This window comes from Cydia strobilella, chromosome 6, assembly GCF_947568885.1.
Source record: "Cydia strobilella chromosome 6, ilCydStro3.1, whole genome shotgun sequence".
Classification (NCBI taxonomy): Eukaryota; Metazoa; Arthropoda; class Insecta; order Lepidoptera; family Tortricidae; genus Cydia; species Cydia strobilella.
In genome coordinates, this window is record NC_086046.1 from 15005259 (window position 1) to 15028237 (window position 22979).

Below are 22979 nucleotides of genomic sequence, written 5' to 3' on the forward strand. Positions count from 1 at the left end.
ACTCTCCTCGATATTTGTCCACACTACGTGCTTGAGCCTCCTTCGCTCCGCCTTAATTGCGCCACTAAGCTTTGACACTTTTTTTGGACCCAAACACTACCCAGCATGCAGAATCCGGAAATACAAAGGCAATTGAGAATTCTAACTGAGAGAATCACGCGTAAACCGTGGTTCAGTTTGTATTGGATTGCGTCTGTTTGGAAAACTTGGTGGTGGTCGATGCTATCGCGCTTAGGGTAGTTTTTGTTTTGTATTAGTCGTACAAATCGTTCCGCGTTAATTACTTTCGAGTGAGCGTTTTACGGCACGCGAGAGAGGCGTTTCTTCAGGCTGGCTCACAAAATGACACTGATTGTAGGCGTTCGTTTAGTTGTAAATATAATTTAACAATAGAACCGGCCCAATAATTACAGTGTCCCATATGAAACTTTTTATTTAATGGGTTTATGGAAGCAATATTTAGCCGCTCGATACCATGTATAATCCAGAGAGAGCTACTTATTACAAAAACAAAATTAGATAAAAGCAATGGTACTGGTACATTTAAATAAAAGATTAATTATTGAGGGTGAAATTTAAAGAGCGCGTATATGGTAGGTATCATTTTCTTGGAAGCGGTAAATGTGAACCGGCGGGCAGCCGTGGTCGGCGACCGGCGACCGGCGCGGGCCCGCCACCGCAACGTGCGCGTGCCGCGCGACCGCCCGCGATTAATGTACATACGTCCATTACGGCCATTAGCATTCCTCCGCCGACACGCCGGCTTATTGGTAACGTCATCTACATCGATATTTAAGTACATAATAAATTAATTACACCCCCAGACATACCTACATCACGCTGCTGAAATCATAATACTATTTACCATCAATAAAATATGTTGACTTTGACACAGGAATATATATATTTTAACCTGCATTACGTAACGATTATATGTACTGGAATAATGAAGAAAATAAAAAATACCAATATTTTACTAGAACATATTTTAGATTTAAACCTATTTCCAAAAATAATAAGAAAATTTCGTAGCTTTGACATTTTAATACATCGCCTCAGTTGCCAGAAAAGATGCGAGTCGCAAGGGCATAGTTTACACATAGTTCGCACTACGATGGCAAATAACTCGGTCAAATTATTGTGTGCTACCACGAGCGCGAAACCGCTGTCGAGAAGTAAAGTAATAGTTGAATATTTGTATTTATCAGCTTCTAAGGTGCGCCAACTACTTAGTTATTAGGTATGTATCATACATACCTAATAACTAAGTAGTTAATTTCAGTATTTGAAACTTGTAAAACTAATAATAAAAGTTTGCCAGAAACAACTTACTGGTTTTTATAACTATGAACATCAGGCGTGACAATTTTTTTTTCTATTATACATATTATATTATACAATGTATTAACGCTGAAACGATGCAGTGATCACTTTTGCATTTAAAAAAATTAAACAGCTCTTCACAGTACATACATATATAATAATAAAATTAAATTTAGTATCAATTTAGTTCTCTATAATAGGTAATAAAATAGTTATTATAATAACTAGACGCATTAGGCACTTTGTAGTGTTTTTGATAGTCCGTATATTCTGGAAATCTTCAATTTAGCTTTGTAGAAAATAGTTTCGAATTCATTAGAATGACGATAATACTGCTATTATATTTCAAACATCAGGTACCTTACCTACACGAGACCTTCTTCTAAGGAACTGCAGGGCAATTATTTTTAGATTTTTAAATAAGCATAAGAAAAGTATGCTTCTTGTTTTTGCCTATGTTCGACTGCTTGTAGTAGATCGTAGTAGGGGTTCTATGTCCCAGTGCATGCATAGGAAATGACGGGCATACGCCCGCGCCGTACTTTCGTACAATAAAATGAATAAAAGTCATTTGTCATTGTCTAAGTTGCGTTGTTTCATACACTATCCAACAATAATACTACAAGACGCGTTTTGTACCAAATAAAAATTCTTAACGTTCTCTAATTTGATTTTTATGCTTTTTTTTTTCAATCCGATGATTGAGTTTAAATTGACGTTGGATATACCCGTAGTATTATTATCAGTCTGAATTTCGATTTATCTTTATCTAAGAGTTTAAAGTTAGATAAGTAAAATAATCTGACCTAGATAGTTAAGGGATAGGTAGTAGAAGGTTACTTACTAGCCGTTAATTTCAAATTACTAAGTTTAGAGGATGAGTACTACTAACCAATGTACAATTGTACATTTAGCAGTTTTGTTACTTAGCTTCCCGTATAGATAGACTATAGTTTAGATTCTCACTAATTCCTATGCCAATCGTATATAAATAATAAAAACTTTATCGAGCTTGATAATATAATTTATTACTAAATTTTTATCTTGTATTCACTATAATACCTACATTAATAACTGTTGTGTAATTTTTGTTCGAAAAGTTATTTCTCTATTATAATTATATTTACACGGCTCTATATAAAATGAACTAATTATAAAATTTATTGTTATTGTTGTATGATATTTTTGAATGCTACTGTTTTATGCTCTTCTTCGTGTTATTGTTGTTATGGAGTGGTTCATTGTATTCATGTAACGGTGCAACGAATTTAAAGGGCAGTAAAGACCGAACCACATTAGGAGTACCTACGCAAACGCATCCGGTTTGGTTCGGCCTTATGTACCGCTCTCTTACGATATATCTAATTGACAATTTTTTGTGGCAAGTATGTGCTTCATTGGCCATTGCTTACCAAACCTCGCAATTACGTTTTGTCAAAATTTAATGTGTGATATCAAAATTACTACATAAATAAGTTAATATTTGATCATTAAATCGCTATCACCGAAGTGAGCGACCGTCCTTATCGCCATCCTCTAAACTAGTCATAAATAACAATAAGGTTATATTGCAATAAGACAAAATAATGTACTCCTATTTAGGATAGAGCAATGCTATTAACATGCACCTATTACATCAGTTCGCGCCAGACATACTTGGAAGTATCATTAGAGCACTAACCATTATTATGTACCAAACCGTCCTCCAAAAAAATCAAACTCCGGGCAGCTGGACTACATATTTACTCCGTTTGAGTTCCCAGTGCGTGTCTAGATGTACTAACGCCAAATCAAATATTAGTAAATAACCGTATGTTTGTGATAGTTTGATTGAATCAATAAGTGTAATGCCCCCTCCCGCATCGTGGTAGGGCGTGATGCAGATAGTTTGAATACGGGTACAAAAACCAAATGAAGCCAAGTTTATCGTTCCGTGTCTGTGCGTGCAAACTATTTTAAATATCCTAAAAACAGTAAACAGGAAACTATCAATTCCAAGTTTCCCCATAAAGAATCGATGAGTGGAGCCCCGGGGGATATACTCCGTTTTTTATACTATTTCTAAGAGTAATTATATATTTTGTTGGTTTGAGCGGTCAGTGGCTGCGTGGCCAGCTTTGTAGCTTTTTGTTTTGTTGCCGCAGGTGTAGTAGGAGTTATCCCGGCGGAAAGTCGGCTCTTGGTCGGCGCTGAGTACGTTAGCCCTCTGGTGCTCGGGCAGGGCTCGTAGCGCCTCGTCGGTCGTACTCCCGGGGAGCCCTCCACGTCGCTATACCACTCCCCTATTTCTACCACCACCCGTTAACGGCTCCCGGATACATCTAAGAACATAAATAAATGTTTTCTCGAACGAATATCTCTTTGGTATTATGCCCTCCGCTACCCCGATCCGCGGTCCAGGAATGCAATGTCGCAAAAACTAAGGGTTTATAAATAACTTTGAACCCGCCCGGATTCGCAGATGTGTGCCGATGATCGCCCGACTAGGTTCGCCCATATAGCCCGTTCAAGTCACTTGAGCAAATTCGCTTCGAATTTAATCAGGAAATTGCGGTCTCCCTCAGGAAGTCATACCATTTATATAAATAATTAAGTACCTATATTATAATAAACAGCGTCGTCAACGGCGCATTACTTTTAACATTGTAATGTAAACGCTTGTCAAATTCATATTTCAATAAGTCTATTTCTTAATAATAAGTCAATAGAAATGTTCTTATCGCTGTTCTAACATATCGTCTTATATCATTATCCGTAAGTTTGTCATATTGTGAAGTCGCTATATTTTAAAATAAAGGAAATTGCCGTTGTATAAGCAAAACGTTTATCGCTTATTGTCCAATTGATCGTTTTGTAATGGAGGTCAATCGCGGCCTCACTTATTTACCGTTCGTTCGCATATCGATTGCGACCAAAATAACTGGAAGAGATAGTGTGTTAGCGAGGAGTTGGCTAGCGAGTGGTGAAGTTAGATTGCTTCTTACATGGGTTTAGGAAAGCGCACCGCGTCCGTGTTTTCGATGTGTTCTAACGGTGGCTTTCGTTTTCTGACTCATCCAATGCGGCACTAGCAGCGTGGTGTCCACGGCGCGCCGCTGCGCAACCGGCCGGTAAGCGTGCAACTTGCAATCCGAGTGCATGCACTAGTGACCTCACATCCGGGGACGCCCGGTGACCGCTGCCGCCGCCGCCTCGCACGCGTAATCCGCATTCCTCGCATTCTACATGTTCACCCCCAGAATGTACTATCTAGGTACTGAACTGAACACGCCTACACTACCTAATTCGGCCACTTTAATGCTTTCAACTCAAAACTGAATTATTCAGCTTTGCCTTCCAGATAAATATTGCCCATATTATAACTATAAAGACAGAGGATTAAATTCTAGATTTAGATTTGTTTTAAAAAGTTTCAAGTTTGCCTCAGCGAAATTAGCGCATTAAAACAAAATCCCTTAAAGGGTCACACAGCCGTCGGGTTGAATCCAAATAATTAGCTGGCGAGGCGGCGAGTGGCCGCGTGTCGCAAACTGTGGAAACTCCATTTGTAATTTAAGATATTTGACCGTTAACTGTGTTAGTAACTGTTACGTTTAGTGCTTGTTGCTTGGTCAGAACGTAGCTCGAGACGAGACGCCGGCTACTTTTGACCATTCTTAGTCCATATATAGACATAGCTGTCGATCATAGCCGCCGGCGACCATCCATCGCTGTCTTAGATCAGGAGTGCTGTGTATGGATGGGTCAGAATTTATTATTTAGTTTGTTGTTTTAGATGATTATTTTATTTTATGGATGTCTATAGATTTTGACTATAAACACGTCTAGCGAGCTCCATCGCCTATAAACTTTAATGTAGTGTTTCACCGAATGGAAGTGTGTCCGTGGGACCATAATGGTGACTATTAGCATACTAATCTCTTCTAGTTAGTGTTCAGTTGAGCGCACGAATTCAGCGCAGAAACCCGGGATGTTTGCGTAGTAAATCCTTTCCCCCCTGCATGGACGGTCAGTTAGCGCTCTCATGCGCATTAGCCACTCGTCTCTCCTTGCGCCAGGTTTCTGGTAACACCAATCCCCAGCCAAAGCCTTGACGTTCTGTGTCGTAATAACACTCGTCGACGTAGCTTTTTCTACACTCTACACTGCTGCTGCTTTACAACGTAAGCAATATTACCTTTCATATCCCTGCAAGGGATAAAGGATTTACGAACGCTATAGCACAAATAGTCAAGTATATGAGTGAGCATAAACAAAAAAATCTGTGAAGAGAATAACAAGAGAAACAGCAGTTTGGTGAATGGAGTGTGACGACGACGAAGCTAGGGCGAGTAATTTTCTATTTGAACATTATCGAGTTGATCAGTAAGGTACTATACCATTTTGAAAATATAGAATAGTTTGATTATATCGTTGGATATATTGTTGTTTCATACGTTAAAATCCAAGTGTGGTAGATTTTTAATAGATAAACATTATGCTGAATTAGTTTTTAGTGAATTCTGATAGAAACTAGAATAGACTAAGAAATAGAAACTTTTAAGCGTGTCAAAGTAATCTAAAGTCTGTAGATCTGTTATCGTTATTAACCAATTTTAAACTAGAGAATTTTCAATCGGTATAATAGTCTAGATTGTTTTAAAATAATGGTGAACTAACTAGGGAACAAATCAAATTATTTTATAAAATATTTTGATTTGTGTTTTTAAGTAGTCACACTACTATATATAAATTATAAACTGAAATAGATATCATACACTAAAGAAACTGTACCGTAATCCAGTAAAGGATTCGTATAGGAGGTGCAAGCACGTACTGCTCTCCCTTAGAGTTGGTCAAAGGCGCCTAGCCTTTCAAAGATAGTATAGACCACGGTCTAGTGGTCAGGACGTTAGCCACGTAAACTGAAGACGCGGGTTCGATTCCCGCCTCGGCCACCGGTGGACTTTGTCACTTTTTCTTTAGTGTACGATATCTATTTCGGTTAATGGTGGACTATTTGATTTTATGTAATTTAGCAAAGCTTCAGAACTAGTGTCAGTATAAAGGGCCCCATGTATTTTATGCTAAATAAAAGGATGGCAAAACTTGGCTTTTATCAGTAATTGATACAATTGGTAGCTGTTCTTTGTATGGTCGACATAATTTGTGATTGGTGGTGCAAACTTTTTATAGCGTGTTGAATATTATTGTTTAGTTTTAAGATACATAGACTGTATTTTGAACACTGTTGTACCTTAGGTAAATTGTATTACAATGTTAAAATTAACTCACAAATTGCAACTAGAATAGAGAAATTATTTTAATAAAACTAGTTTAGAATAATTCTGCGTTATTTCACTATTGTAGTGTACAATGTATGTAGTGGTAAATCCAAATTGATGGAGAGTAACGTTAAAACTTGTATTAAAATATTGTAGTTTTTTTTTAACAAATATTATAGATAGTAATCAATTAAGTAGCATTTTTTGAGTACTTGAAGCGTGTGTTGAAGGGTTTTTAACTAAAAATGTTTGTCTATGTTTCATTTTGCTTCTTTAATGTCGCTTTACTTGTACTGATTAACATTCGTGTCCATGACTGAACCAGGATGACGTAGGTGCGCATGAGCGCGTCAAAGTAAACAGCTTATTAAATTAGCGGCGAGCCGCACTAAAATATAGTCCGGGGAGAGATTTAAAGAAAGGACGCATGCTTCTTTGAATTACAAATCCGGGCGTTGGCGCGTGCGCGATCGCCACTCCTCGGCCACCCAGCATAGAAATTCGATTAATTTGCAATTGAGATTAGTCCCAACGGCTAAACCATCGCGAAAACCCGCATAGCGTATCATCTCGAGGAGTTATTGATGGCATCTATTAAATATACGTTTACGGCAACGCGTGTGCGGACGAGCCTCCCGTAACCGCTCATATAAAACATTTCAATCCGCCGGTTGCGAATGTCGGTAGATGCGCATATGTTATCGACAAGTGATGCCCTCCGCGATTACGATGAGCATCGCTTTGAGAGCGTTAACTGAATTTTTTCTCCAGATACCTTTGTTTTATTAATGCTCCTTAAAAATGTTGAATCCGGTTATTTTATACATTGTGTTACAATATTTTTAATGTATGAAGCGATGTACGGCACATTATATATATATTTTATACGTATTAACTAAGCACTTTGAAGACATAAAGAAACGCCGTAATAAGAATTTGTAAGTTTAGCTCAAAGTAAAACTTTCCCACACACCATTTAACTCAAAAACTCCGCAACACACCATCCAAACATTTTCATGTAAAACTTTTTATATTGCGTGGAGGATATAAAAAGCTGGCACTTGTAAGTAATATAGTAGCTTGAAGGGCGGGTGTTACGCGAGTACGCCCTGTGAATATTCCCGTTCGACCGTCATCCCACTTCTGAAGAAGAATTATTAAGTTTTCCCCGAACTTCGCAATTATGAAAGTTCGAATAGCTCTCGCAGGACGGCTCCTGAATTTATAGATGTATGCTCACCTGCAAGGTAGAACATACTTGGCGAATATTAGCACATCACTATGTTGTTAACGCGCTGACCCAAGTGTGCGGAGTTAAGACAGCTTACATTTTCATTAACGGCCGTTTGACAGATCGCGAGATCTTAAATGTAAATCTTAGAGATAATACGTATATGCGGTCACAGAATAAATAATCATACTAGGTACAGAAGGTTCACTCTCTAACAAAACGCGTATATTACGACAGATATGACCGCAAGGTGGCGCAAGCGCGAGCAGGCGTCCGTTCCGTAGCTGTGCGCGGCAACTACTATGGCTAGACACCAAAACTGGTGCCGGCCGCGTGTTGCCGCATGTACTTGTAGCGATGTGACGATATCGTGGAGTGAGCCACGCCTGATGCGGTTAACTAAGTACACAGGATACGAGTAAAATGGAGGCGTATTCTGATTGTAATAACAGTTTATGAATATATTATGGATATGTTATGGATATGATAGGTCAATGTCAAAAGTGACATTTCATCAACCAGAAACATCACTTTTGACCTGTTATTAAGAAATAAATAAATATTTGGGGACTATATAACCCAGCTTAACTAGACTGTACAGCCCCAAAATAAGTAAAGCTTATGCTATGGGTACTAGACGACGATATACATACGTATATAGATAAATACAGACTTAGATACAAAGGTAACATCTATAACTCAGGAAAAATATTTGTGATGAACACACAAATAAATGCCCTTACCGGCAGGACAGGGTCACTATCGACTAGGCTAGCAGGCAATTTACCATATTACAATCAGAATACATCTCCTGGTTTCTTACAATCACTATTTTAGAAATCGAAATAATAGGAATAATAAGAATTTATTTCGCAATTTGCTTCAGCGCTAATCACGATTGTCGTTTGGTCTCTATTTGTGTTTTAATATTTTTTTAACGTTTCATACCAAATTTCAAAGTACATAGATTGCTACTGCTATAGGACAAACACTTTTTGTCTCATGCGTTTGTTTGCTGTTTTTCTTGCTCGTGGTAGGACATTCCGAAACCAAGACAGATCGCAATTTTATCGTAATTCCCACAAGTTTCCAGTTGGAAGTTAACGTCAGACGCAGATATGACCGGCGTTAGAACTAACAACAGAGTTGCTTCTCCGTGCTTGTAAACTGAATCGTGAATTACTTGAGGTCAGCGGACTCGAATACTGGCTGTGACTTTGATCGCCACCGACCCATGGGCTATGATTGAGACGGATAAATAAAGATTTATGGCACTCGACTGCCATTTTTGCGGCCGGATTATTATAGCTGAACGTTTATATAGCTATACAAATATAACTAGTGTCCGGGAATGAGAGTCGAAATATAAGCTAATCTACAGACAGCATGCAATAGGAAGTTGTGGATCAATCGCCTAATTAATTAATTATTTTTAATTCAGTGTGTAAATAAACATTTTCAATAAAATGTTTCACCGGCTCTTATCATCCCTTGAGCCCTCCAAGTTTAACATACAAAAGAAATATTATTTCCGCAAAAATATTGGTATTCGTTATAAATAGTGCTACTTAAATAGCAAGCCTATTTCCTATAGTAATGGGAAAAAAATGAAGTTTGACGGATCGGTGTGCTAACGACCAAAGGACGTGTCTGAACTAACACTCCACTTCATATTTGGTACACAGCAACCCTAAAATAAATAGCCTCTCGCAACGCAAAGTAATGTTATTAAAACGTGTCAGCATTTTAGTACGAGCAGAGGCGCGCCAAGCAGAGCGCGAGCGAGAACGGAAGCGGGGGCAGCCGCGGACACGAACGGGACGCACGCCGTCCGCCCGGCTCTCGACGCCATCTATCATTCATCCTCCATTACTTATATTGTACTTTTTTCGCAAAGTCACTCGCAGGCCGGTAATCACCTGGTGCGACCGCGGACCTCCATTTTTCACACCAAATGATAACTCGCGCATCTGACAAAAATTAAATTTGTCGCACAAGCTGATAGGGCTAATGGTAACACTATGAGCAAGCAAAAAACGACAAGCAAACATTAATCGGCTACTTGATAAGTAAGATTTTCTGTCAAAATAAACATTCACTCGTTTTCATAATACATATTATATCACGACTACTTTTGATTATTTGAATTCGCTGCAAATCGTAATTTGCGTAATTTAGTAAGCGGAATAACTTGCAAGTTAGTGTCAGACGGAGAATAAATCACTGGTACGTGGACATATTGCGTCCGCAGCCGGTCGCAATCGTTATGCACCCGCCGCCCGGCCGTAGTCCGGCAAGCTGTATCAAAGTTACCCCGCGGAATGCGTAAGCCGCGCGGGCGCGGCGTCAAGACGCTGCGACGTGCCCCGTATGCTAATGCCTTCCCTATTCAATAAGCACACCGCCGCGTGCCAGCGAGAACTCACGTCGGATAATTTACTGGATAGTTTGTAAAAGTTTTTTCGCCCTCTGTGATTTATACCCGCGAAACTCGGAGTACTATTTTTCATTTGAATGCACGTGACATACGTGATATTTTTTGTTCCGACATAATCTAAGTCCGGGGAGTCTTCCTTGTCCTCATTCGTCAGCACGGCATCTGTCTCCAATGGCTAAATTATTCATGCATTTACGCGCTCCAACTTTATCCGCTCTGGAGAACTTTAATATTGAGTTGGGATTACATCGATAGTCACTTTACCGTTCAATATGCTAAATTGAGAAAAGATGAGGTGTTGAGAGCAAGGTGGCAAGTTTTTGACATTCAAAAATGCGATGGTTCAGTCATGGATGTGTGTGTCACTAACGAGAGTGCGCGTCACTCAAACGTGGAGCGAATGCGAACCGTGTGTATGTTTGCAGTTGACCTGACCAACGGCCAACTGACACCGAACAACAACACACCGCTGCTCGCGCAGGCGCTCTCAGGTGAGCACCCGCTCCCTCCGCCACCAATCCTGCGCATGTACTTCAATAACCACACGAACATACCCGTTTCACTACTTTTTAAATCTAAACTTGGCTTTTGTACTAACGCAACGCATTGCCGCAACAATAAAATAAAGCGCTGTCATAACACGCAAAATTTTGCTAGACGCTTAAAGCAGTAACTTGTTTTGTTCCTACAGGTTTAACAATTTACACGAAATAACGCAAAATTTCATTACAGAAATTTTGACACCACGTTGGTCGCTTGAGATCTCAGTGTTGTATTTGTGTTTTTTAATAGCGTGTTAGTCATTGTCAACTACATTTCTGTTTGCTTTGTACTAGTTAGATGTTCTGTACTTGTTACCTACTTACGTCGAACTTTATTTAGTCCAATATTACCAACAACACACCAGAACGGAAACGGTGTAACGACTACTTTACTTGTTTTCTTTTTCCTCTTCAGTTTGTGTAAATATTTTTTCTTTATCTTTTGTTAGTACGTCTAATTATGAAATAAAACTATGAAAACGGATTATATCGCGTATATTGAATTTATAATACATCTCGACGTTTCGAACTCTTTACAGCGTTCGTGGTCAACGGGTGACTGAGGAAAAATTACAAAGTGCAAAAATACCCACATACTAAAATAATGAACAATCATAGACTATAAACTTTAAGGCTGGTTGTACATGCAACAATTGTTGCCGGTCCCATATTGGGATACCCTCCTACAAATTTAGGAGGGAATTAAATCTTCTCGGGTCCGTGGTGTAGGGTTGGAGCCGGCGTAGTTTTTATCGCGTATATATATATATCTTTACTTGAAAATAATTGTAGTGTATTATTCTTATGAACCGATTTTCCACGAACCACGAAGACCACGATTTTCGATGACCACGAACGCTGTAAAGAGTTCGAAACGTCGGGATGTATTATAAATTCAATATACGCGATATAATCCGTTTTCATACTTTTATTTCATGAGTAACTATCGCGGTAACCGAAGACAATATTACGTCTAATTATTTTAGATAATATTAAATATATTAATATTGGTCACTCACGTATTTTAAGTCGAAAAACGCTCGACACGTTTCACTCCGTACCCAGGAGTGTCATCAGGAGCTTGCGTTGACGGTGACGGACCGGCGCAGACTGCGGGCCGCAGCCCTCCGCGCCCGATTACTCGGCGCGGGCGCCGGTGGCGGCAGGGGGGGCGAGAAACTACCCTCGTTTACGGCATCATACGGATTCGTCTCACTATATACGTTTCGATAAGGTAAATGTGCTGCCGAAAGAAAAGTTTGTGATTCAGCGAAAAGTACGAGAGGCTATCGAAATTAGTCGTCATCCGAATTTTAACCGTGATTGTGGTTGGTCAGTGCCTCCGAGCTAGAAAACTGTTTTGGGTACTACGTCGGTGGACAGTGTGGACGAACCATTAGCGAATGACGGCCCGCAGTCTGCGCCGGTCCGTCACCGTCAACGCAAGCTCCTGATGACACTCCTCGGTACGGAGTGAAACATGTCGAGCGTTTTTCGACCTAAAACACGTGAGTGACCCGTTATTAATATATTTAATATGTCTGTGTCTCACGGAAGTTTTGTTATTTTAGATAATACATAAAATATTACAACATTTTTATGAAAATACTAGCCTGTTGTCTGCGTATTCACCCGCGTTTTAAGTGTTAAAAACTTTGAACCCTTTTTTATCCCCTTAATAGTTTAATTCCAGTTGAGCAAAAATTCTTAGTTGAGCCTTAGAACAGAATTTTTGTTTTTAAAGTCCATGGTCTTTTGCATTGCCCATAAGGTACCTTTTGACATGGAAACCATTTTATTTATTTTCATATTACTTATTATTTATTTTGTGCTTGTAGTTTTGATTATTTTTAGATAGACACATAGCAAGAACTTTAGTAGGTACTCAAATAAACGGCTTTACTGTTAATTCAGAACTCCTTTATCCCTTTTATACACTCACGGCGAGAAGAATCAAAACCCTCGAGAAACAAGTATATGATGAATTCCCTGTCTTTTCATTTTGGGCCTCGCGATACTCGCGAGTCTCCAGGCGCTATGAAGTTATTTCCCACTTTAAAGGGATTTCACGAGCAAGAGAATGAAACCACACTGTCGCTAGGGCTCAGGTTATTATGAGACTACGATAGTTATACTGGCGCACTTACACCTACATACACACATGCATACTGGATGGTGACCAGAATATAAATGAGAACAAGCCGTGAATGTGGATGATTCACTAAATTATCCAGAATTATCAGTAAACCTAGCAGTTTTCTGGCCGTAAGTCTGTAGGGGCTATTATATATTATATATCTCAATGTGATACAAAACTTACACGCAAACACGCTAGAAATGGCCATGCAAGTAGCCTATGAGGCTAGATAATTATACGGTCGAAAGTAATGTTTACAGCAGGGATCAAATACAGGTATATTTTTCAAACAAAATAACCGGTATTTAATTTCGGTATCTCGGTTGTTTACGTATATTTCTCCATTTCATTTAGGTAATCTGATAACTCATTGTCCTTACCTAAATACCATTCTACAATATCAAAGAAATAATTCAAATGCTAGGTGACATTTTGATAAAAAAAAAGTTATTGTATTAAATAGAAACAAACTATCGCTCACGGGCGTAAACCAAAGTAACTTTGAATATAATTTATTAGTGCATGTATCTCATTAAGTGAAATGTAAATTTCTTTTGAGATCAATAAAAAATCTTTAACCACAACATATTTTGATTTTAAGTTATACCGGTAACGATCCCTGGTTTACAGTTTTGTAGAATTTTTAATCTAAATTTATAAATTTTCATCGTAACCTATAAACTTACCTATACCTAGAACTTTATCTAACAAAAACGAGGGATTGATAAAACTTGTCAATCGCTCATTTTTGCTGGAAAATATTTTAGGTATACCTATAAACTAATATAATCTAACACTTCAATTTACGTTAAACATTATTTTAAAACATAAATCTAAAAGCAAGTCATTTCTAGCTAACGAACTTACGCTTAATTAATGGTGGCTAGTGCAATTGCCTGCATATACTTACTGAAATAATAATTACGCCGGGGCAAAAAGATTGTTGTCCCATTATAAGATTATCGTGTACCGGGTAATATAAGTACATAATTACTAATGTTTGAACTAAATCGAATATACTCGTATTGTCATTACTTCGGTTTGTGTAGAAACAAGTGGCAATCTTCTATCATAATCTCTAAATACAAACTTGAACCAGCATCATAGTATACAAATATTATGTACAATTTACTCGTTACTACGAATAAGGGACAACAAGGTGTCCGATTTAACCCCATAAGTGAAAAAAGACATAATGTATGTAAATGTTGTGTGACATTATGATATATCTTTGGAGCAACGGTTGGCCGTATTTCAAAACATTATTGTATTTCTTATAATTAGCCAATTGTTTTTCTGTTTTTCTTAATTACATATAAACACGCACTCAAGTGCTAAGAGCCAAAATTTTCGAATTGCTACACGCTTTCATTGTGTGCTTCTGCATCCACAGTGATGAACAACTACCAAGCGGCAGCCGCCGGGTTCGGGCCGCCAGCGTCCCCACACGCCGCCAGCGGCCGCGCCGGCTTCCCCGCCGCCAGCTCGCCCGGGCCCGCGCTTGACGTGTACGGCTCGGCCGCGGATAGCGTCGGCTACGTACAGGCGGCCAGCCCCCAGCCCTCTGGATTCCCCGCGATCGCAGTCAGCCGCGCGCCCCTCAATTACACCCCGGTAAGATCCTGGTGCATTCGTTTTGATTTTTATTTCGGGGCACAAAAATTATAACAGGTTAAGCTGATTAGAAAACTGGAAAAACGTACGGAATATTTTTGTTCATAATAACTTGCAATGATCATAATAACTTACTACAAATCTTACAATACTATTTACACAAACTCTAACGATCTTCTTATGTGGCTTACTTTATATGTATTAATAATGTTGTAGATTGGCAAACTTCGAACATCACTGAAACTGAAATGGTTCTGAGTCAGAACTTCTGACGCTAAAACTTTATTAGGATATGTTACCTACTTATACGTTAACTTTGTACAGTTTTATTACTCTTTCATTTCTAATTATGCTATTAATTTCCATAATTAATTGGGGCATTTTCTATGAAAAGGGACCTTATTGTCGATGGCGCTAACGCCGCACAGCTTCGCGCGGCATTGTATTTATTTCGGAGCATCGTTTATAATGGCGTAAGCGCCATCGACAATAAGGTCCCTTTTTATAGAAAATACCACAATTAAGTTTATTTAGGGAAAAATGTAGTAGTAGTAGGTAGTAGTAGTAGTAGTAGTAGTAGTAGTAGTAGTAGTAGTAGTAAACACTATATTGCACAAAACAAGTACATAACACAGAGAGAATACAGTAAATGTGTACAAAGGCGAACTTATCCCCTTAAGGTATCTCTTCCAGCTAACCTTTAAGTAACTGAGAAAGATACATACGAAATGGTAGTCAAACTAAGATAATATGTACATGAAGGCAAAACTTTAAAGAAATAGCTAACCCTAGGAACATAACTAAATACCTATACAATACAATACGATGCATTAGGTGCAAAGGCAAAACAAAATAACTACATATCATAAAAACAAAAAATAATAATACATACATACTAAAAATACATAACTACATCTATATATAAATAAATATATAAAATATATATAACCGCACAATCCTATATACCTACGTTTCTTCCACTTGGCATTAATTTGACAGCCATAACCTCTTTAATTTTTTCCTTCAGCGACGCCACAGACCGACACTGCTTCAGCGGAGGTGGCAACGCGTTCCATAGCTTCACGGAGTGTACCGTGAATGATGTATTGTACGACCGGTGTTGGTGGGGAGGATTAGCGAGCGAAATGTATTGATCGATTTAAATATTTAAAAGTTATGATATCATAAAATATTAACACATTCACTGCCAACGATTTCCTAGCGCTACGCTCGTAGCCGGTCCCAGCGTTTTCCCGCTTTGTAGAGGATAGCGCCTACGAACAGAGAACCCGCCGCGGGGGTTCCCAGCACTCAATGTGTTAACCCCTAACCACTGACGTGTTTTTTCTTACATTAACACTGATGTACGAATGACATTCTGCTGTTTACAATAGGTGTTCTGATTAGGCTACAAATATTTTAGTACATATCTTATCTATTAGAAAAAAATTACAAAAAAACCGGCCAAGTGCAAGTCGGACTCGTCCACCGAGGGTTTCGTACTTTTTAGTATGTGTTGTTATAGCGCCAACAGAAATACAATCATTTGTGAAAAAACCAACACTGACCACATACGTCAAGAATACAAATTTACCTATTTATAAATATCGTTCACATTCGTTCTCATCTGTTTTGATCGCTGCATGCTAGGAAATTACTAAAATTGGTATAAAAAAAAAAATATAAACTAAAACTAATTTACGCGACGTAACTCATTCGTACTTCAGTGGTTAAAACTGTTAAGTATCTACTCTTATATTATATTAGATAGTACCTATGGATAGGGTAGTAAACAAATTAACAATTTAGTATTTTCATCACGGACAAATGTTAAAACTTGTTAACTTAGTTATTAACTTTTTTAATTTATTACGTCAAGTTCAAAAATGCCTATTCCAATGCCGATTCAAACGACAGCAATTCCTAAAATTGTCCTCGTTTGGGAAGTTTCAACTGTCACGGAATTCAAATTAATGCTTGTTCTGTTTTGTTTTTCTTCGGGGCTTTTGATTCGCGCTTCGAGATGTTTAAATCATTTTTGCATTTTCTTTATAGCCACAATCATTTACATAGCCCAGGAAATGCGGAGCGGGTTTTAAATCTCACTGTGAAAAAAAAATGTGGTTAGCAGTTAGTTAGTGGGTGTGTTGATGAGCGGGGCAGGGACACGCGCCGCGCGCGCCACGAGCTGCGCGCCGAGCACCGCAGACGCAATTAGCAGCCGACGGCACTCTAAAATTTTAGCGAGATGGTCCAATCTCATTATGGAACCGATCTTCCTTGTCGCTCTTAAAGCATAATCACCATAAGTTAGCGAGCGAGTGAAGCGTGAGAGATGCGATTATAAAGTGTTCCGAAATATGAGCGGGACGAGCGGGCGGGGCGGCAATCTACGCGGTGCAGTGCCGCGGGTAATGGCTTTTTAAAACTGCGACCACGCTCCATAACTGCTTCTCTGAGACGCCATCAGTCTTCATTGCATGTCGGCGCCCGCCAGCGCTGCCGCCGGCGAGATCTTAACACCACGTCGTCGTATCTCGAACACATTTTTCAAGAGCGGAAGCTCCTTTCATTTGCTGATACTTGAACCGAAAACGGCCTAGTGCTAATAATGGACAGTTACTGACTTAAGTAGACGTAGACTTACGAGCTAAAGTTTTTCGACGCTTAATTCGGGTGGTCGGAGGCTATAAGCTACCCTTCCGTTGCAGGCCCGTCATATATCAAATGGGATATTAACTCAATCGTCCGTAATCGCCGGGGCAAAACAAATATGTCGCTAATGAGAGAATGAACGGTCCAGGCGTCGGGCGGGCCGCGGCGCATGTGGTTCCCGGGTGTAAAACGGTCTTATTAGGTAACGGGAGTGCCCCCCGGGCAATAACAGTAAATCAAGGAGAACAAGCGGTGTAATTACCGTTGGCGAGCGGTCGCGCGCAGCTCTAACTCATCCGCTCACTGTTTTTATTTTGTTGGCCACCAAGCCTCTACCGCTCTATCGACTGCGAACACCAAACTTACTACCTACCTTTAAATCTGTCCCCCGAGAGGATAATGTTCGACTGAACGCTTTATACTTCCATTCAATTATGGCTTGCAGTTCGGCTTTATTTTAAAACTGAATCGAAACGGATAGGACATTAAGTGCAATGTCGAAAATCTTCCTTTCGGATTAAAATAAAATTGGATTACAACAAAGTATTTGATGGCATTTTCTCCTCATTTCAGGGACCCCTGATTCCTGCGGCTTTTACCAATGGATACCATTGAAAGTGTCTCAGCACTAATATTTTACGTAAGTATTTTTAGCGTTAAACTCATCGTCCTCCCTCACATTTCGTCATTCTTACACTTTAATTTTTTATTCTCAAATAACTTGTACAATAGACTAGTTGATTACTATTATCTAATTCTAAACTATTATTTACAAGTGTTAGGTATTTCTCAATTAGTGGGGACATTGTAAAACGCGAGTGGATTCGACTTTCAAGAAAGTACCAGATTACTTTCTTTGAATTTTAAATATCTACGTTGGTTTTCTTGGTTACTTTTAGAGTACTTATATAAATATTGTGTGACTTTGGAGAGTATGTGAAACGATATATGTCGTATGCGTAGGTGGCGAGCGGTGTGGCGTCGCGTAACGTCCCGCGGCAGCCGCCGCACGACACGTCTCCTCGACTGGCACCCGCCGCCCTCACTCCGCGCCGCCCCGCGCGCCCACCGGGCGTCCCCGCGTGCGCCGGCGACGGTCGTCTCATCCGTCCGACCACCGCGCGGACCGATCCGTCGACCACAAACATCACTACCCCTCCCTCTTTCCTCCTTCCTTAAATCCAACCCCTATCCCGAGAAGACCCTAAGGAGACCCTGTCTATTGTAAATAATAATAATCTACTTTTTATCGTGTGAACGAGAGATAGTCTATTACTTAAACAGGTATTTTTTCAAATTTTTCTCGCTTTCAACTGTACCGTAGATGTGTTGTCAGAATATTAAAGGATTAAACTACAAAAAAATACATTTCATAATTATATAAACATGCATCTAGACAGTTAAATCGCAGGGAGATATATCTTCACTATTTTATTGTTCATAGTTAAATTACAGTTTTAAGGTGTAACTTAATGTCCCTCCACGCGCGCGGGACCTTTGTTTCTAGATACAGAATTACTTGGCATGTACTATAACGTCGCCCACCGAGCGCGTATCACAGGTCACAATTTTTTAGGAACAAGCTTTTGTATTGAGTAGGAGTTTGAAAATGAAGAGCAGTTATGTATGGAGGTTCTAACGTGTCGCAAGCATGGCGGCGGCGTGCGTCGGCGCAGCGGGCCCGCAGCCCGGACGGCCACGTGACAATAAGCGAGGCGCGCCGGCTCGACGCACGCGCACCACGCTCCTAGCTCGTCCACCAACACATATTTTATTCTATTTTTAATATTAATGTCAAATATTAACATAATTATTATACTACTATATATTACGCATATTTTACCTATGAATGTAATAATTTTTCGCCTAATTCGAATTGTATAAAATCACGTCTTTGAACCGCTGTTCCGTTTCAAGTAGTTAACAACAGTTTCTCGATTACTTCTGTATAAGACTACGTTAGTTACGATAAAATACTACGTATACATACTTTCTAATATTTATGTATTATGATATTAAATTTTATCCTAAGGATAATAATAGACGGAAGTCGGAAAGCTAAGTCGGAACATTTCACAATATCTCTCATCGCGTTAAGATAATAATTCGTTTCTGTCTTGTACCTTTAAAAGTAGGTATTGTAATAATAATAAATGACAATTTTGTGCATTACGTAATACATATTTCATTGTTTCTTACGATTGTATTTACCGTAATGTAAGACCACTGTTAATGAGTAATGAGGCGTCGCTAGATTGTGGCGTCACACTGTACTTAGTTGTATTTACAATTTTAATCAAATTATTAATTAACAATAAATTTTCGTACAGATAATAAAGTCACACGACACAAGCATTTCAATAAAATAAAGACAGGGATATCACAAAAAGTAACTCAGCCAAAGGTGCAGGCTCGAGGTAATAGATTAAATATGAAGTCAATTCATTAATCATATTCGTTAGGTACTGGAGACATTTTTATCGGCCACTTTTATCTAGTTTGCCGCAGACAGGCGCGTAGGTGGTGTCGTAACCCGCTACGCCGTAGACGCGCTACGCGCCGCTACGCAGCCGCGCCTGCGCAGCCGCCTGCTCGCTACACACATGCACTCGGTTGCATTCGTTCGTTCGTTATTTACTATTAATTACTATTATTACACATTATCTACATCAATTAAACATTAATATTATAAATCTAGGTATTAAATTTTAGGTATAAACAATCTTTTAAATGCTATTATTATATAAATACGTTATAAATATAAATGTTTCCTGTTACAAAAAAAAATATTGAAAATCATACGAAATAAATCAATATTCTTTTTAAAGGTGATTTATTACTTATGAGTATGTAGTTAATTGAATAATGGAGTGTTAGACGGAGTGCGCTCGTCGCCGGGCGGCGCGCTCGCTTTGCGTTTTTTCGTTCGTGCCGAGAGTCGGTTCGCTGACACGACGGTGACAGCGCCGCGCGCGCCGGCTGAGCGGCGCCGAGCGCGCCCGAGCGCGCCCGGGCCGGGCCGCACCGAGCCGCACACACCGCACCGCAGGAGACGCGACCGCGATTATGTTGTTAAACGTTAGCTAGGAAATTGATAATGAAATCGAAAGGTGTGAGTCTGTAGGACGGTCGGAAAATCGATATCATACCTAACAAATTAACGTAATTATTTGTTTTACATTTACGGTGTTATAGGTAATTAAGACATTTTTTCTTAGGATATTTAATTATTACGATGAGATGTTATACTTGTTAGGCCGGGCCGGCGGCGGCGCAGCCGCGCTCCCCTCCGCCGTCGGCCGACTCATTCTCACTCTCACATCCTCACTCTAATTGTATTTTCTTACCGACCTTTTTAATGTAGGAGAAGCGCACACGGCCGCTTGTCCCCGTGCGAGTACGAGTACAAACAAACAAACATTTTAGTGAGAGACGTTCGTTTCGCCGCGTTCGTGAGAAGCCATCGGTTCGCCGCGATGCATCGAGACGATGATACTTACTATTGTATATAGTTACATAGTTAGCCGCATGTAAAAAGACGTTAGCCGATACCATCTGATGATCGAAATTAGACTCATTCGAGTTGCAATCAGGATTAGCTTGACGATGGATTAGTTCCATTGTTGTTGAAATGGTTTGTTGATACGGTATGTGAGGTTGTTTCTTTAGTGTGACCCTAGTTGCCGCGGAAAGGCGCGGGAGATGCCCAAGAGGTACAAACATAGATACGAATACGATGGCATCGAACTTTCTAACCTATAAAAAGTATATATCAGTTTGATAGTTCGGCGCCGTGAACCGACGCCTCTATGCATGTGCCTTGGCGTTCTGCCGCTACTGCACCGCTTTCTCGCTTCCTCGTATATACGTTAGTTGATTTAATTCAGTCATCATTTTTAGAAATGTGATCTATATCACGATAAAGACTACGTAATAATAAGCGAGATCTCAAATTTATTTAAAAAAATTCGTTGTGATCCTAATATTGCGACTTATCTTATATATAAAATTGAACAGATAATTTATTATATTTTGTATAATAACATTCTACATTATTTTACACTCGACCTACTTTATATTGTTATTAAAGATAATAATTAATTTTAATCTAATAACGTGACAGACTGGTAAAGTTCGTAGAGTCGCCGTGGCGGCCTTAGATCAAGTAGCTTTGCATATTCGGCGATGGCCAACCTAATGTTTCAAGGACCAAAGGTATACTTATTCGCGTAGAACCGGACGCGCATTGGCTCCGCACGAACCGACCCCAGCCGATCGGTTGTTTCATTGCACCATCAGAGCGTGTCTATGATATAATTATGATGAGAAGTCACTTAAACAGCGGGCAGTGGCGGCCGCGGCGGCACCGCCAGCCAGCGCTCGCCGGCCGCTAGCGGCGCACGCGACGCGCATGTAGCACGAGCTCGCGCCCTGCGCCCGCCGGGCGGCGACCGCGCGGTGACGGACGTCGCCGCCGGCGCTCGCGTCTGTGTTCCCTTCCCCCCCCACCCTCTTCACCCGGCACCCCCGCCCCCCGCGCAACGCCGCCCGCTTGGTTTCGTTCTCGCGGTTACTTCTCGATTGCGTGCTTCGCGTGCTGACTGATTTTCTATAGCAATAAAAATCAATTACCTAAGATTTTACATTAAAATAAATTTGGATTTATATACGTTCGAATTTGGTGTCATGTACATTTAAAATATTAGAGAAAGAAGGATAACGATAGGCGAACGGGTCGCGACTGTTCGTCGCGACGTCGACGCAATATTTTCGTCATTTCTTCGTGTATTATATGTTACATGAATCTGTATACAATATGGATATAAATCATAATGATTGAATAAAATAAATAAATTAGTTTTTACGTCATCTCTTTACTAAAATAATAATATCAAAACATTTTGTAAAAAGCGGTGGGTATGTCCGCCGCCCCGATTCCGTGCACCAGTGCACTTTAACTTATGGGAATATTACATTATATAACGTACATAATACTATGAGATATATAATCATACAGCCTCTCGGGGCGCGCGTGTATGGCGATGTATGTATACACATTGTGCAATGTACATATACCTATTATGATACAATGATTTAAGACAAGGTTCACATCGTGCCGTGTGTATGTGGTAATAAATATAATATGGACATTGTTCAAACAATAACCAGTTGTTTCATTCTTTATTTTACCCCAATATTGTTATATCTACGACAAACTAAATTATTTCTATTTTCTACCGTAAGACTACAATTAAAACCCAAAACCTAATAATTATGTTGCTTCTAACTTGATTTAAGCATAGATAATAGGGATAATTCAATGTACCTATATAAAAGCCGTCTGACAATCACAAATTAGATATAACGAAAACGTAGCTTTTTTCCTTATATAATGCTTGAAAAGTGAAAAAGTAAAAAGAGGGATATGAACAAGTACCGAAGCTAAAACTATTTCTGTGCACATTTATAAATTATATTCCATGGCAAATTAAAAAACCGGCCAAGTGCGAGTCGGACTCGCGTTCCAAGGGTTCCGTACATTACACAATTTAAACAATGTATTTTTTATGTGAAATGTCTTTAAAAAACCCGTAGGGGTCGGATCAAAAACTAAGTAATTAAGTCCGACTCACGCTTGACTGCACATTTCTAATAGGTTTTCCGGTGATCTATAGGTAAAGATCTATTTTGTGTATTTTTTTTTCAAAAATTTTGACCCAGTAGTTTCGGAGATAAAGGAGGGGAATGGTAATTTTTTGCCTATTTTCTTGAATAA

At 39.5% G+C, this 22979-nt stretch overlaps 1 protein-coding gene across 5 annotated transcripts in view; it reads left to right on the forward strand.

Annotated features, from left to right (window-relative positions):
• LOC134742486 (RNA-binding protein Musashi homolog Rbp6) overlaps positions 1 to 22368 on the forward strand; it is a 699530-nt gene extending 677162 nt beyond the window's left edge. For 2 of the 5 annotated variants that reach the window (XM_063675695.1, XM_063675694.1), the window contains 4 exons: positions 10681 to 10746; positions 14328 to 14548; positions 17777 to 17843; positions 18167 to 22368. In XM_063675695.1, the coding sequence (XP_063531765.1) occupies positions 10681 to 10746; positions 14328 to 14548; positions 17777 to 17818 (329 nt within the window). In that variant the 3' untranslated portion in view covers positions 17819 to 17843; positions 18167 to 22368. Of the gene's footprint in view, positions 1 to 3467; positions 3678 to 10680; positions 10747 to 14327; positions 14549 to 17776; positions 17844 to 18166 lie in introns of those variants that run through there. The other 3 variants (XM_063675697.1, XM_063675696.1, XM_063675698.1) reach the window with 2 other exon arrangements.
• The last annotated feature ends 611 nt before the right edge of the window (positions 22369 to 22979 follow it).